General features: G+C 41.4%; 1 protein-coding gene across 1 annotated transcript in view; it reads right to left on the bottom strand.

Annotated features, from left to right (window-relative positions):
• Positions 1–2239: 2239 nt before the first annotated feature.
• Positions 2240–16478, bottom strand: part of LOC122814504 (Snf2 related CREBBP activator protein) — a 3617155-nt gene continuing 3602916 nt past the window's right edge. Inside the window, exon 29 of the mRNA XM_044087079.1 lies at positions 2240–11060. Within this exon, the coding sequence (XP_043943014.1) occupies positions 3969–11060 (7092 nt within the window). The 3' untranslated portion in view covers positions 2240–3968. The remainder of the gene's footprint in view (positions 11061–16478) is intronic.

Here is a 16478-nt window from a genome sequence, read left to right as displayed (position 1 = left end):
TTTCAGAAAGAACCCTCTTGACTGAAGGCTATCCTCTCAAGATATGCTCAGCCAACCAGCTGTCACAGGTAGACTGAGGGAGGGGAAACAAATCAAAGCTTTTTAAAGCTGGTCAGTACTGGGTTACCCTTGGCACATAACCCAAAATGCCACTAAGTGGTAATGATGAACACACTACATAAACTCTTATCCTTAAGGCTCACCATCACTTCATCATCACATCATGTGGTTCCATATCTACCTCTCAGAGCACAAGCAATGAAATGGAAAAAATATTTCTCCACCTTCTTGCCTGAAACTATTGTTGGCCGACAAGGATCTATACTAGGTCCAATACTTTTCAACAATAATCAATGACCTCTATACTGCTACAGAAAATGTTACCCTAGTTCAATCAGCTGATGAGTGGAACTTAATCTGCTCTGCCACATCTCTCTCTGAACACCAAGACATTACACAACAAATCCTTACTGACTGAAACAAGGCTAAATGATTCACAACTACAACTAAAACCTAAAAAACAAAATTACTGCTCTTTACCACAAAATACATCTCTGTGAAGACAGCTCTATTCACAACCGTGTCTGCCAACAGCATGACAGAACAAGTAAATTGCACAAAATTACTGGGTATCATCATAGTCGACCAGCTGAAATTCCACCACCATGTATCACATGCGGCAAAAAAAATAAAAATAAAAAAATAAAAAACTACGTAATTTCACAAAGTAAAAGCCTACCTACCTCACTGACAAAGCCAAAAGATGTAGAAGCCTGGACTTCCTTACCTGCCATCTCTCCATTATGTTGTCCCAACATTGCCTAAACTTTAAGTCTCATAACTGTCCAAGTTTGAGCAATGTCATAATAAAAACTGCCAAATCTGCAGTAAAAACAGAACATAACAATGCCTAGCCCTCAGAGAATTGAATTGGTTAGAACTACCACAACACAAAGCTCTTTTTCAAGTAACTACAATACTGAAACTTCTCTCTAAGCCAGAAAACTGCTCAGCCTTTAACAAATGAATATAACACTACTCCCCCAATAACACTATAACCAAATATAGTAATACTGCATGTGACTAAACTCAGTGTAGCTAAACTATGGAACCACATCTCACTACCACTGAAATCATAGAATGCAAAATCACTTAAAGACAACTAAAACTTCACAAGAAGAAAATACATTTCAAAGAAGGATACAGTGAAAGTATTTGCAAACACGGTACTAATTAGCAACTCTGTTTTAGTAATTATCCATTAATTATAAAACATATGAAATGGAGCATTTAGCTTAGCTGAGATCCATGTCTGAATGTTAAGGCAGCAAACTAGATTTGAGGGAATTAGCTGCACAGCTGCACTATGTGAGGGAAAAGATTAAAGAAGCTTGAGGCTGGAGCATTAGTTCCACTGTTTCAGATGGAAAGGCTGACTAGGATCTTCCTGGTAATCTTTCTTAGGGATGTCATGTGACTTTGAAACACCCAATGTACAAAATTATAGCTAATAGCAACTACCACAATAAACACTTCACTTTTAGCAGAACAACAAAAAATGTTCCCAAATTCAGTACTTGTTACTCACTGCTTGGGAGAAACTGATGGAGCTGACAACCAAACGCTTCTTGAAGCAAAACAAAATAAAAAAAAATAAAGATATATGCAAACTATTTTCTTTTTTCTCCTGACAGCCATACTGACTGTCAAGGGGAGGAGACAAGCTATGGTCTGGAGGCATCACCAGCTCTGGAAGTCAAGTCAGAAGGCTGGACCCCCCCCCCCCCCCCCCTGCAGCTAATTCCCAATTACAATGAATTACAATGCAGCAATGCTTATCAGCAGCAAAGCAAATCCATTCAGAATAAGGTTAACAACACGTCTTGAAGACAACAATTCGCCAGGGATGGGGTGGGTTCTTCCAGGGTACCTTCTTTCAACTGTGGGAAATCAAAATGGAGACAATTTTCTGGATAGTCACAAAACTGCTCAATGTCTATTAAATAGAGATCTGATGTACATTTTACATGCAAATGAGACTTAAGAACTGAATTACCACTACAAAAGAAAATCAGTGTGTTACTGTGGTCTGTTTTTTTTACAAAAGTACAAATAAAACCTGTCACCCTCTAAAGCTGGAGTCAGAGTTAGTGTCTGTATTGGTACAAGTGTGGAAAGCAATTTCATTTCAATTGTTCTGACTCAATTTTAGGCAGCTAGGATGATATCAATCAGCAGCATGTTTTTACGGTTTTATTTTTAGCACTATTTTGAAATGTTACAGCAAATCTCTATACAGTTCACAACATGCTTTGCGCATTAGTGCTCCCCCCATTTCCCCTGGAAAATGACACAAACCTGCTTTCCAAATTTACTTTTTCTTTGCTTCCTATACAAAATAATCTTTGCATAGATTTTGTTGAAAGAAAATGTTTTATACAAGAGCTGTACAACTTTTTTTACAATTACATAATTAAAACAGCTAGTTTATTGTCTTTTGTACAGAAACAGCACAGCACAGCTGCAAAATGACAAGGGCTGGTCAGCTCTTCCTCACATCCCGTATTTCAGCTCAAAGCATTAGAACAGTTCTGCTTTGCTTCTTTTTCTGGACTTCTTTTTCTGCAGAAAAAACACAGCAGCCAATATTGTCCCGTAAGGTTGTGCAGGTGCGCCTCCCTCCAGTAAAAATCAAACAAAGGTGAAATGCTTTATAAGTTTGGTCACATAATTTAAATCTTAAGTTGTTTTAGAGTTATCACTTTTCAAGATATGGAGAACTTTTGACTCTTGGCTGCAGATAATAAAGCTGACACAGTCTGTCTGGTTTTGTTTTCAACCTGTTCCTCCCCAAAGAACTGGGGAATTTAATCTCAGCTCGTATACCTACAGTGGGTATCAAGTCTGTTAATTCAAGTATCCTCCAAAATTTTCCCCTCACCACACACATTTACAGACACCATTTTTTTCAGAGAACTTGGTAAGGCAAGATGTTAACAGAAAATGCCTAACAGCACAGTGCTTAAGACTGCTATCCAGGACAGAAGTATTCTAGGGCCACTCTACAGAACTGCTGAGGCACTAAGCATCTACACCTCACTGCTTCATCAGCAGCAAGTCACTGTACCATTCTACTATCTTCTGATTTTAGATTCTTAAAATCACATCCACTGTGTATTAAATACTGCGGACTTGTAGATTTGGTGACTTCCTATTGTTTCCCTTTAAACACATCCTTACTGAGTACCCCAGAGCACTACCATGCTTTGGATGGCTGAGGGAAGACAGCTCTCAGACTGCTTGCACCTGTACCTTCAAATCCAAATGCTCATTCCAAGTCATTTGGATTTTACCCTTCATAGCTATCTGTACTGTCTGTTAAAAGTATGCACAACTATCCTACCTGGTAGGGACACTCTTAGTACCAGCATCTCAGGGCAGTAAATATACTGGTCACAGAAACTCAACTTAGCATTAAAATAAAATCCCACATGGAGAGGCTAAAAACTAGCAGCCATCTTGCAGTACACCTTATAGGAGTACAGAAGATGGCATGGCTTTACTATGAAACAAGACTCACAAATCTTTGGAACATATAAACCCAAGTAAACTGCCATCACAAGAAACCCAATCTCCTCTCTTAGGACATCTACATGGGAACACTGCTCCCACAGTGTTATAAAAAAATTAAAACCACTGAATACTGTAGAATACGACAGTGCAGTTCCTCCCCTTGTGTATACGCACATCTACATATGTATGCTACGTAACTTCAGTGTTCATTCAAGTAGTGGTTAACAGTCAGTAATGGAATTAAGCGTACAGAAGGAATGTGGGATGTTACGGGCTTCAAGTCAAATTTTGACTCTGTGAACTCCTAGCTCCCACAAAACAAGGTCTTGAAGACCTCCCAGCCTTGTATGCTGTGATACCTTGAATTAACCCAGCATATTTCAGACATAAAACAGTCACGTCTTGGGTTTTCTGCCTCGGTTTCCTGTGGTAGAACAGAGAATGGAGCCACCACCCCCTCCTCCTTTCCTTGCAACAGATGATGTAGAAGAAACCAGTACAGCAGCAGCAGAGGATGCAGACGATCGAGTGTTATTAGCTGGCGTAGTGGCAGCAGCTGCAGCAGCAGCAGCAACGCTACGAAGCATTCGATCTGGTGTTCCTTCTACGGAAGAGCAGCAAGTACTTTTCTTAATGTCAGATCTTTCTGTTAATTCAATCTTCTGCCTTTTTGAAGACTCATGATCAGAATCTTCTCTGTACCTTTTCACAGACCTACGATCATCCTCCTCACTGTTGGACTCCGTCTCAGAGTCCTCTAGTTCAGAGGATACGGCTTTAGTTCTCAACTTAATGATTTCATTTATGGCGCTAGTTTGTTCTTTTTGTATTTTTAATATTTGCTTTTCACTCTTGAGGGGAGAAACTAAAGTGCCAGGCTTCTGTCTTGTAGATCTGTTAGCAGTTGCTCTCTCGCCAAGCTTTGAGGACTCTCTCTCTGAAGCACTATCAGCAGAAGAGGCTTCATCAGATCTCACGGGAGCAGGAAGACCTTTTCTTTCAATTCTTGGGGATACTGCTTCTAGGCATTTTGGGGAATTTACTTCTGAAGTACCTTCTAAGGAATAGGCATATGACTTTAAAGATGGAATTAGTTTTCTCAACTTGGTTTTAGGGGAAAAATGCTTAGGTTTGGGAGTGTTTCTTTGACCTGAAACACTGCTGTCAGCTGAAGAGGCATCATCTGATTTTGTAGCTCGGTTCTCAGTTTTTCCTGCGCGTTTGGAAACCGGCTTTTTCTCTGCATTTGCTTCCTTGTGACTTTCTGAGCAAACTTCTGACATACTACTATCAACAGATGATGTATCGTCAGTTTCAAGTGCTGCACTCAGGAATCTATTTGCTGATTTAAGCCTGGAACATCCTTTCTGCCTTAGAGAGTCCCTCACTTCTGCAGAACCTTTCTGTAAAGCACATTTTTCAACAGACACAGGATTTGGTTTCATAACAGAATCTTTGCTTTTAGCTTTATGCTTAAGGGAGGATGTTTGTTTAACTGCTTGTTTGCATTTGAGAAACCTTGCTTCAGAAACACTGTCAACCAAAGGAGATTCAGATTTGTTAGCCAATGGTGAACTGTTAGTTTCAAATTTAGATGAGGATGCTTTCTGTTTGACGATTTCCACAGCACTTGACTTTCCAAGAGTAGGTGTGTCTATTTCAGGTTCTGAAGAGAAGTTCTGTTTATCTGCTTCCTTGTCTTTCAAAGATTTTGTACAGGAGGAACTATCTAAAGCATCGTTAACACATTTTGCCAAAGGTGTTACTGTCTTTCTTTTTGGTTTAGGGACACATTGTTTCTGTTTGATCACATCCTTGCACCTTGAGGATCCTCTCTGTGAAGCACTGTCAGCAGTAAAAGAGGTAGGTAATTTCAGAAATGGAGTTATCACATTTTTCTTGTGGTTTTGTGAGGACGACTTTGGCTTGTTTGATGCTCTATGTGCTGTGGACTTTGCATCAGAGGCACTACTATCTACAGAACTAGCATCTCGTGGAGGTTCAGATACACTTTTAGTTTTAAGCTTTGAAGGAAATGACTTTGGTTTGACTATTTCAGTGGAGTTTGGGTGCATTATTTCAGAAGCACTACAATTAGATAACGTTTTCAATTTGACCGGCGTTGCAACAGCGTTCAGCTCTAGGAACAATGGATTGTGCTGGACAGTTTCCTTATGCTTTGGGGAACTGGTTTCTGAAGCTCTATCTTCAGAAGGTAAGGCATCACACGATTTCACAGCCTGAACTGTGCTTCTACTTAGAAGTTTTGGGGCTAAGATTTTTCTTTTGGCAGACTCCTTGTGCGTCAGAATCTTTACATCTGAAGATCTATCCGTGAGCTCAGACTCAGCAGTCACGATAGTGCTCCTTGTCTCATCAAAAAGGGATATCTGTCTGTCTACCTCACTGCGTTTTGGATACCTCGCTGGCGTGCAAACAGTATACATCTTAGATAAATCAGCTTTAGTTGAGCATTCTACCTTATGTTCTGGAGAAACATTTTTTTGACGAGTTTCTACTTTGAGTTTTTGGGATCTTCTTTCTGAAGCACTCTGATGGACGCAAGATACTGCTCTCAAAGCAGAAGCCTCACTCTTTGCTTTAGGCTTTGAACAAAACACTATTTCGTCACCAGTCTGCTTGTTTTTTTCAGACTTGCTGCAAAAAGAGGAAGCATCACTACATTTTTCAACTGGAGGTGTGCTCTTTGTTCGAGGATTGACTAAAGGTGTTTTTTGTTTAACTGCAGATTTACAGTCGGGGGAACGTGACTCTGAAGCACTGCTATCAGCACAAAGCATATTGGATGATTTTATAGCTGGAGATACACACATGGACTTAAATTCTAAGGAGCAGTCATACCTGGGGCTCATTTGTGGACTGCTAACAACGGATGTTTCATCATATTTTGTAACTGGAGTTGTGTCTTGTGGCTGAGGTGTAGGGGAAGAAGGTTTCTGTTTGCTCGCTTCCTTACATCTGGTGGACTGCATTACTGTAGTACTACTGTCCATAGACGATGTTTCACATTTTACAGGTTCAGATTTGGGAGAAAAAGCATGCTTGGCTGATTTAACAGATTCTTTTGGATTCTGGATATGTTTCACTCTTGAGGAAAATGTGCTGCAAGGTTCTGCTGTTGATGCAGACTTGATGTTATGTCCTATGATCTTAAGAGACGTTTCACTCTCTAAATCCTTATCCTTTATATTGCTATCCAAAGTACCATCTTTTTGTTTAGCTGACCTAGTCAGTGGTTTGCTGTAATCATCAGAAGACATTTCACTGTCTGATTCAGGAGACTGATCTTGAGATCTGTTTAGACTTGCACATTTTAGTCTTGTTAACCTAGTGGATTGGTTCAGCTGCATTTTTCGCTTCTTCAGGCATGCTTCAGTTTGTAGCTTGGGTGACATCTCTTCTGCTGAAGAACTTTCACTCAGTAATTCAGACTCAGACCTTTCAAATGTTGCCACCGGTGACTGCACTAGACGTGGTCTGCCCCGCTTTCGTTTCTGTATGCAAGGCTGATCCTCCCTTTCTGTTCTTGCATAATTTACAATAGGGACTGCTACTGCCTGTGAATTTTGTTTGCTTATCTCTTCAGTCTTAGTATCCGTTTGTACTAAAACTGGGTCCCCTAGCTTGTCTGGTTTCTTGACAACTCCAAATGAAGGCCGTTTCACAGACCCTGGCAATGTGTGTTCATCTTTTTGAATCTTACGTGGCCTTCCACGCTTTCGCTTCTGTATCTGAAAGACCAGCTCACTGTCTGCTTTTTTCTCTGTCTGAGTTAGGTCTTCTATATGTGCACCCAGATCAACAATGGTTTCATCCTCGTGTCTGATTTTTTTGGTCGAGTCCTCACCTGTGTTAGCTCCTACATTACCTGGTTGGTTAGACATCTGCTGGAAAAACTTCTCCACAGACGAGGTGTTCACATCTGCTTTTGAGTTTTCATTCTTGAATCTGGCCGACGACTTGCTAGTTATGGTATTATCAACAGCTGTATCCTTCCTGGAAAGCAAACTGTTACTGGCAGCTCTGTTAATCTTGGGTGGTCTTCCTCGTTTGCGCTTTTGCACTGGTGCTTGGTCTCCTGATACTTTTATGGAAGATACTTCAGTTCCTGACTCTGCCATTGCACAAGGAGCTTCATGTGTTGTTTCATCTTGTGTATCAGGCTGAGTTGGTATTCCCTGCAAGGCTTCTGGACTTGCTAGATGACTTGCCTTTTCAAGACCTTGTTCCACAGTCTGAAATGACCCCGACTGCACTTCTGAAACAATGCTGCTGTTCTTTTCTGACTTGTGCTCAGCAGTCAACCTGTCTGGACTGTCATCTTTACCCGTTTCAGTAACGTTCAGTCCAAACTGAGGCACTGATCTCTCAGATGTAAACAGGGTAGCCATTCTTGCTTCAACTTCCACTCGCCTTCTGGATGACACATTTCTTAGTAGAGATATTTCCATAGCAGGGGTTTCAGAAACTGGACAACAATCTTTTTCATCTACTTCAGGAGTTTGGACTTCAGGTTGGAAATCAATCTCAGACAGTCCACTTGCCACCGCAGCTTCTAATTCAATTTTTCTTCTGGCAGCTAGTAAATTTCTTTGCACTGTTTTTTGTCCATCATGTGTTTCATTATCTGAGGGACTGTTGGAAGAGTTGAGTGCTGAATCAATTTTTACAAACTGATCAGCAAAGCCCTCCTTTTCCATCCGCTTACGTTTACATCTAGCAGGTTTTCTCTCCTCGACAACAGTAATTATACGTCCTGGAAGCTTCCTCAATACTTTGGCTGAAGGAGAGTCCCCATCACTCTGACTCTGACGAATTTCCCCATCTGCTGTAGTTCGCCGTCTGGGAGACTTGAGGACTGCTGTGTACTCCTCACTCACAGCAACTTGATCATCCCCTTGATAACTGCTGCAAGAACCAGACATCATAAACGAGTGTGGTTCACTTTCTGACTCAAATGGCAAGCTTTTTACTATTTCTCCACTCTCATCTGTGTTGCATTTTAGAATCCTGCTGCCTTCATTCAAGGTAGAATTATATTTTAAACTTCCTGGTTCATTTACTTCAGTTTTAATGTTATGTATCAATGTATTTGACTCATCAGACTCCACATTTCTGGCTTCCACAATATGCTGTACAGTACTGTCCTTGCTCAATTCAGATTCTTTGCCAACCTCCGGATGTATCTGACTGCTTGCTAGAAGTGAATATTGGCTTAATTCCTTCTCAAGTTGCAGTCTGTTAACTGTGGTAACTTGGTCAGAAGCCTCTGAAAAACTCCTAAATATCTGGTGCTCAGCAGGCCTGCCAAGTTTACATGCACCACCAACAGGCACACCTGTGATACTATTCCTATTTGTTTTATCGTGCAATTTGAACATGCCATCTTTAGAATCAGAATTTAGCTGTTTGTTCACAGTAAGACCACATGTTTCTGCCATATTTACTTGCCTGTTTTCGTCTGACATGCTAAGCTCTGACAGCTTAACATTTTCTAAAATTTTTTTCTGCACATCACCTAAAGAAAGTTCTTTTTGTAATGTGTCCATGTTCTTATGACCTTCACTAGACACATCACACAGAATAAGAGCTTTATCTTCTTTACACAGTTTTTCAGTCAGTACTACAGTATTTTCCTTACACAACCCTTGTGCGACACTTTCAATGACAGAAAAGCTGACCTGATCTTTTTGTAATGCTTCAGGAAACTGCAAGTGCAAACTGGTTCCAGTGCATTGATGTGAACTGATTTCAACATGGCCTCCAAAAGCTCTCTGTACAGTTTCTGAAATTACTTGCTCCATTAAAGGTTTGTCCTTATTACTAGACTGAGCAACTGTAGGTGGCACTTCGGTTTGGTCAGGTGGATGGTGTTTCACTTCTGAACTTTGGAATGTTAATACTATATTTTTCAGCAGCTTCTCGTTGGAAAAAACAGAACACCCCTTCCATTCACTTACTTGAGAATGTTTTCCTCCCCCTGTGTTTATTGTTCTGTTAGGGATACCAGAGAAATGTTCAACAGAGTCACTGTGGTGTGTTTCCTGATTGTGTTTTGGTGCATCATCTGACACCATTTCAGACTTTCTACTTAATCTGTCCTCACAAGCTGAACGATTTGTCATTTCCATGTCTTCCATAGCAGGATGTCTACTATGACTGGTTTCAGTGCAAATGTTTACTGCAGGTGATAAAGGGTGCTCAAGGGCTACACTCATGGCTTTGTCCAGCATTTCCAAATTAGAGTGCACTTTAACAGGTGTATTTCCTGACTCAAAAGGCAATGATTGGTCATTATCAGACAAAGTTCTTCCATTGTCAGGTAAAGATGTCACCTTCTCCCCTTTACTTAATAAATTGTCCGGATTCTCATTTGGTGGAATTTGCCTCTCAATGTTTGGTGTTGCTTGGATGTTACGGTCTAATGTAGCCCTTACATCATCAGATGAGAATCCTGACACATTTTCACATAAGGTTTTCACTTTATCAGACACCATTTTTGTACTCCAGTCAGAGGAAGTTTCAACCTTATTACATACACCTTTTGTTATAGGTACATCTCTCGCCTCTTGAAGGATTTTCACTGCAGCTAATGGTGCTCTCTTTTCCGCAAGTGAGTGTCTCCCTTCAGTCAGTGTAACTGTAACTTGAGAAGGTACTGACTCAGAAAATGTACAACTCAAAGGCTGTGAAAGGTCATCTCTCTCTATTTCTATATCATTTGTCAGTTCAGGCTTTTCAGCTAAATTTTCTGGTAACATAGGTTTACCTAATGGTTCTTCCAAAGGCACTTGTAACTGATGTGAACCACAAGAAATATGACCAACACCGCATGCCACAGAGCTACTCTGAGGTGCATCAGTCTGGGAACTTTCAGTTTCCTGATTAAATGAATTTTCCACAGAAGGGTTACTGGAAGAACACAGATTAACAGATGCAGAGGAAGCGTCACTCTTCACAACTTGTGCTACAGACATTTCCTCCTTTTCTTGGGGTTCTGAGCTCTTGTTCTTTCCAGTAAACTGCACCTGGGCTGTGCCTGTAATAATCTGATAAATGCCTCTTTGTTCCCAAGGGTAAGCAGGTCCCTTTTGAGAACCATCATTCTGGACTGCATCCTTCAAGTGCACAGTTTCAGGAGTAGTTTTGTCTTTCTGTGACCCATCTCGTTTGTTGCTGGACTGAACTTCCCCAGTGATATGGGTCTGTTCACTCCCTTTGGAAATACAAGTGTTCAACTGGTCATCCGTGTTACTTTCCATTTTCTCTGCTTCCTTTGGTTTGGCACCTCGAAGTCTTTCACTCACCCTTGTGCCAGGTCGTTCATTCATATTTCGCACACTTTTAGATTTTCTTTTCTTGATATGTACTTCTTCACTCATTCTACTTTCCTCATCATCATCAGGTAACTTGAGCACTTCATCCTTGGCTTGGTCCAGATCTTTTCTTGCAGCTTCAACTTCTTCCTTAAAAAAACAAATACAAAACTATTAGCAAACATCTGAAAACAATGTTAATGTAAAAGAGTAAGTAGGTCATTACAGAAGCCTTAAACGATTAAGGTTGTGCATTGTAACATACACTTTTCCTGTAGTCCCATTATCAGGGCTGTTTCTGCCACAGAGTAGGTTTGCCAGCAGGGTAACAAACGGCAGAAAATCAGTACCACTCTCAAGGCATTTAAGATGTTGGAGTCTATGGCTTAAAGGAAATGGGAAATTCAAGAGTGTTTGTCAGTCACTATGGGAAAAGAATAGTTGCACAAGTTGCACCTAACAGTAGAAGTTTGTAGAACCCAGGATACTGTCAGGACCCATGAAGGCTATGTTTTTAGCTTTACAGAGTGCAGTGATGACCTGTTCTTTTGTAGTAACAGGTACAGGAATGCTGGAGGGCATTTTTCCTGGGGGGTGGGGGGTAAATGGAGAAGATGGGAGGGCTGAAATCTGAGCTGAATTTACTGGTCATGTGATTTGCTACATCTTTTTACTGGGTATAGATGGTGCTGTCTACAACTAACTCCGCACATTGGGTGTTGCCCTTAAGATTACAGACACAACTGAAAAATGCCTTATAGGTTCATAGGATGATACTAGCCTACTGGGCCAGAGGCCCTTATAAGCCTAGCCAAGAACTTCACCTATATTCCCACAAAGTCAACAGCTGTTTTCCCTGTCCAGCAGGGACACAGGTGGTATTCCCAGAGGTATATTTTCTGTTTCTCATCCAGTTGTCCAGGTTCCTCTTAAAGAGGGCTAGTGAGGTACTCTGCTTGACATGGAGAGGAAGTCTATTCCACAGATGGGGGGAGTAGTCGGGACACAAATCTATCCCCTAACAAGATCTATCAATGTCACAGACCAGGTTAAGGCCTTGCATGCAGGTTGCGTGAGTGGAGTCTGATTTACAGATATGCAGTAACTCCGCCAAGGCTGAGTCTGAGACAGCCTTGTATGCCAGACACAGGTCCCTCTAAGCGGTCTGTACGAGACTGAGTAGAGGGACAGGGCTTTTAGCCCATCTGTATAGGATTAGTGTTTAAGACCCTGGATTTTTCCGATCAGGAACGTCTGTGGTCTTTCCAACTGCTGCATGTGCTTGGCAAAGTATATGCCGAAGGGAGCATTGTACTTGATAATGTGTCTGATAAGGGAGGAGGTACAGGGATGTTATGACCTCCTTGTTCCTGGATGAAATCCCCTTACTTATGAGGTGGGCTATATAGAAAGCCTTCCGTACAACGGAGGCAACATGTTGGTTAAAAGTCAGGTTGCTATCAACATGGGTGCCCAAGTCTCTCACAACTGACAGCACGCTTAGTTCATTATTAATGTAATAATTAGTGGGGGCACCATTTTTCCCCAAAGGGGATAATGATGCATTTCTTGGCATTCAGTTTGAGGACATGCTTCTGGCCTCAGTCATTACTTTGGTTAAAGCCCTCTTGGAAGATGTTCACATCACTAGAGGAATTTATGACAGTGCCCAGCTTGCAGTCATCTGGAAACTTAGTCAGCAACAGACCACTGGTTTTGGCTTGCACCTCAGAAAAGTACATACCAAACAGTAGAGACCCCAAGACTGATACTTGGGGTACGCCGCTTGTTATGTGTCTACTACTAGAGGTGGCTTCCCCTATTTTGACTGAGTGGCTTCTAACAGTGGGCCAGTTAGCTCCCCATCTGGTAACATATGGGTTGATGCCTAGCTGGAATCTGGTAACATATCGGTTGACGCCTAGCCAGGAGTGTTTATCTACTATGTCCGAGTGGAGAATAGCATCAAAGGCTATGGCTAGGTCAAGGTAGGTGGTATGCACTGTCTTGCTGTCATCCATGGCTTTGGTAACTGTTTCAAAAAGGTGACCAAGTTCAACAGGCATGATCTCCCTTTGAAAAAAAACAAACTGTGTGGGAGCAAACATTTGGAGGCTGCCAATGCCCTTGTTTATAAGGGCCATAATAATGCATTCCATGGTCTTGGAGATCAGGCTAGTTAGGCTGATAGGCCTATAACTGCTTGGGTCAGTGGATACTCTACCTTTGTGCGGAAGATGACAGTGGCTGTCCTCCATTCTTCTGGGACGAACAGGATGTACAGGCTTTGGTTGAATAGGGTGCCTAGCGGTGCTGAGCGCTCTTGCCAGAGTTAATGTAGGACACTGCCAAGGATGCTGTCTGGTCCCCATGGAGGCTGTATTTTTTGCCTTTGAGAAGGCATTAATAATCTAGTCCCTAGTGATGAGCGGAGGGGGGGGGGGTAGGTGCTGGGGAAATCCTGGTTTACTGATGGGGGGGTGAAGTTTTCACTGAACTTGTCTGCCAGCAGGTTGGCTATATCTATGGCATTAGTAAATGTGGTATTCTTGACCACCAATTCAGAGCAGATATGGGAGTTACCTTTGAAATTGTGGATGTATGCAAAGAAGACCTTGTGACTGTCCTTAGTGGATGTGGCCAATTTGGACTCTAAGTTAGCCTCAGAGAATTTCACCAGTGACCTTATTTGCTTGAACAGACAAAGGAGAGATTTCTTCCAACTTGGCACCTGCTCCTTCTTGGTCCTGGACAGCAATTTTTTTCCCTTTTATTATACAGTCTGTTAATTGCTGCTGTCCACCAGACAGGTTTACTCTTCCTTGAGGAAGATGATTTGGCCCTGTCAGGTATTGCTGAGTCCATGCAGCTATATAGGTGCTCATAGTTTTTTGGTGTAGGCTTGGACATTAGTGCTCAATCAACTGAAGGGATGGTGGCTGTGAAGCTGCTTATACCTGCTCTGAGGAGGTTGTAGTCAGCTTTGGAAAAGTTTTTTTGTTCAACCTTGGCAGGGGGTGGGGTGGGGTGGGGTGCGAAAGTGATTGCTTTATGGTTGGATCTTGCCAGGGAGGATGACACTGTAGGGGTGATACAGTGGCTACTCATGTTGCTTAGTACCATGTCCAGGATATTTTCACCTCTTGTGGGGGTGTCGACCAGACGATCCAATGCACTGTCACTGACGAAGTTGAGGAATCTCTGGGCATTCGTGTTTGAGTTAGAATAGATTTTCCACTCTATGGTTGGGTAGTTAAAGTCGCCCAGAATCAGGGTAGAGGGTGGAATCTTGATGGATTCAAGTAAGTCCAAACAGATGGAGTGGGCCTCCTGAGTAAAGGTTATGGGTCTATGACTAGCTATGATTTGAATGGGTGTTTTTGATAACAGTTAACTGCACCTGGACTGGCTCCTGTGCGTCATACTGCTTGACCAGCCTGGAGGTGTGTATGAAACTCCACCTCCTTTGGCTTTGTAGCGCACTATTTGGGATCTGAAAGTATGGTAGGACAAGTAACCTGGTAAGGCTGTGGTGCTCTCCGCAGCTTTGAACCAGGTTTCAGTGACTGCACAAATGTCAGCAACTTCCAGGGTGAGGAATGCTTCCAATGCATGCAGTTTTATGTTGACTCCTAGCGTTCAGCAGCATGACCTTTAAATTTCGTTGACAGAATGCTGCTCAGTGCCAGGCTCATACCTGCATGCCACACACATTCTGACAGCTAAACCATGTCTCTCCTCATACAGTCCAGGGAGGTATGTTTCAGGTCATTAATGCCCACATGGACTATAACGAATTCTTACTGGTACTTGTGGGTTAATGACCAAAGTGCTTGCATAATCTGGCAAATCCTGGCCCCTGACAAAGAACTAACCTCCTCCTTTTTTAGCCTGTTGAGAGGGACATCAGTGTGTCTCACAATGGAGTCTCTATGACCAAAATATTGAGTTATGTGATGTTACGCCCTACAAGCTCATCAGTCGAGACACTATGTGGAGTAGTTTCATGTGTTGTGGTGGGAGATGTCCTCTGTGTGCAAGCATTGTTGCTGAGGGCAGATTCTATGAAGCGTTTGAGGCTTGGGTAAGTTGCATGCGAGTGCCTCCGCATATGCAGATCTGTGTGTCTGGTCCTTTGTGTGGGGAGTGCTGTGTATCACACGGTTTGACTACTTACACCTTCAGTTGCCTACTGTTTGACTCTGAACAAATCACTTAACCAAAGAGTACTCCCAGGTCATCCCAGAAAAAGGACAACTTATTCAGTGGACTTAACCAGTTAAACAGATAAGTAAATAAAATGAAATATGTGAAGCAGTAGCTGATTTTGATGCAAGGTAGTTCTGGAAGGAAAAGCCGGTAAAGATTTGCTGGGACTCTAAAAGCTTCCAAGGGGATTGAAAAAAACAGTTTAACCACCAGTAAGGGATACTTGTGAGTTTTTCAGTCTTCTGTGTGTGCCACAGTATGAATAGGAACATGTCCGTGGCTGTTATGGCAACCAGGAAAAGGGGTTAATTTGACTGGACAACCTGTTAATGTTATGATTACTCAGAGGATAATGTTTTTAGCATAAACTGCAATTTACTGACACTACGGAAAGTAAAATGCAAAAGAAATAACAAAATACTTATTCCTGCAGTAATGAGGGCATTTTTTTACTCAAAGGATATTAAATCAAAACTGCAGAGTAAGCAGCAACCAAATTAAGGGAAGCATCTAAGCATTAATCTTATGGAAGAACCCAGACTACCCAGCTATTTCATAAACAAAATTCTTTAATTTTAGTAGTAGATGATGCGTGGGAAACATGGGCTTGTTTTTTATGCAATGCAGACCGAATGCAATGGCTCAATAGGATACACATTTCTAACTGAAAGTACTGACTGATAATGAGGACTGTACAAGATTAACTGTAATGGAGATATACAAGACAATATATATATATATATATATATATATATATATATATATATATATATATATACACACATACACACACACACATTATATACAAACATATATATATATATATATATATATATATACACACATTTTTTTTTACATATATATTTTACATTATATATATATATATATATATATATATATATATATATATATATGGATCTATTTCATTTGAATGAAACCCATATAATAGAGACCAAGTTACCAAAACTCCAAAATAAAACATAAAAATAACAAAACTCAAAAACAACTTATTGGATCTTTCTTTCCCAACTATCAGCTTGGCTGCTGTGCGTGTCTCGTACTTGGTGCTGGTCGGAAAACTAGGATATTTTTAAAATTAGACTAACGGGACCCAGCAATCTTCTTCATAAGTGTCTCTGTCCTCCTGGAAGACCTGAACTGTGTCCACTAAGCCCCAACCCTGTAATTACGTCAGGGATATCATCCAAAAAGAAAAGACTGTGAAAATACTTTTAAAATTGGACTAACGGGACCCAGCAATCTCCTTCATAAGTGTCTCTGTCCTCCTGGAAGACCTGAACTGTGTCCACTAAGCCCCAACCCTGTAATTACGTCGGGGATATCATCCAAAAAGAAAAG

This window comes from Protopterus annectens, chromosome 10.part0, assembly GCF_019279795.1.
Source record: "Protopterus annectens isolate FY-2018-M chromosome 10.part0, PAN1.0, whole genome shotgun sequence".
Classification (NCBI taxonomy): Eukaryota; Metazoa; Chordata; order Ceratodontiformes; family Protopteridae; genus Protopterus; species Protopterus annectens.
This window is presented reverse-complemented; position numbering and strand designations above follow the sequence as displayed.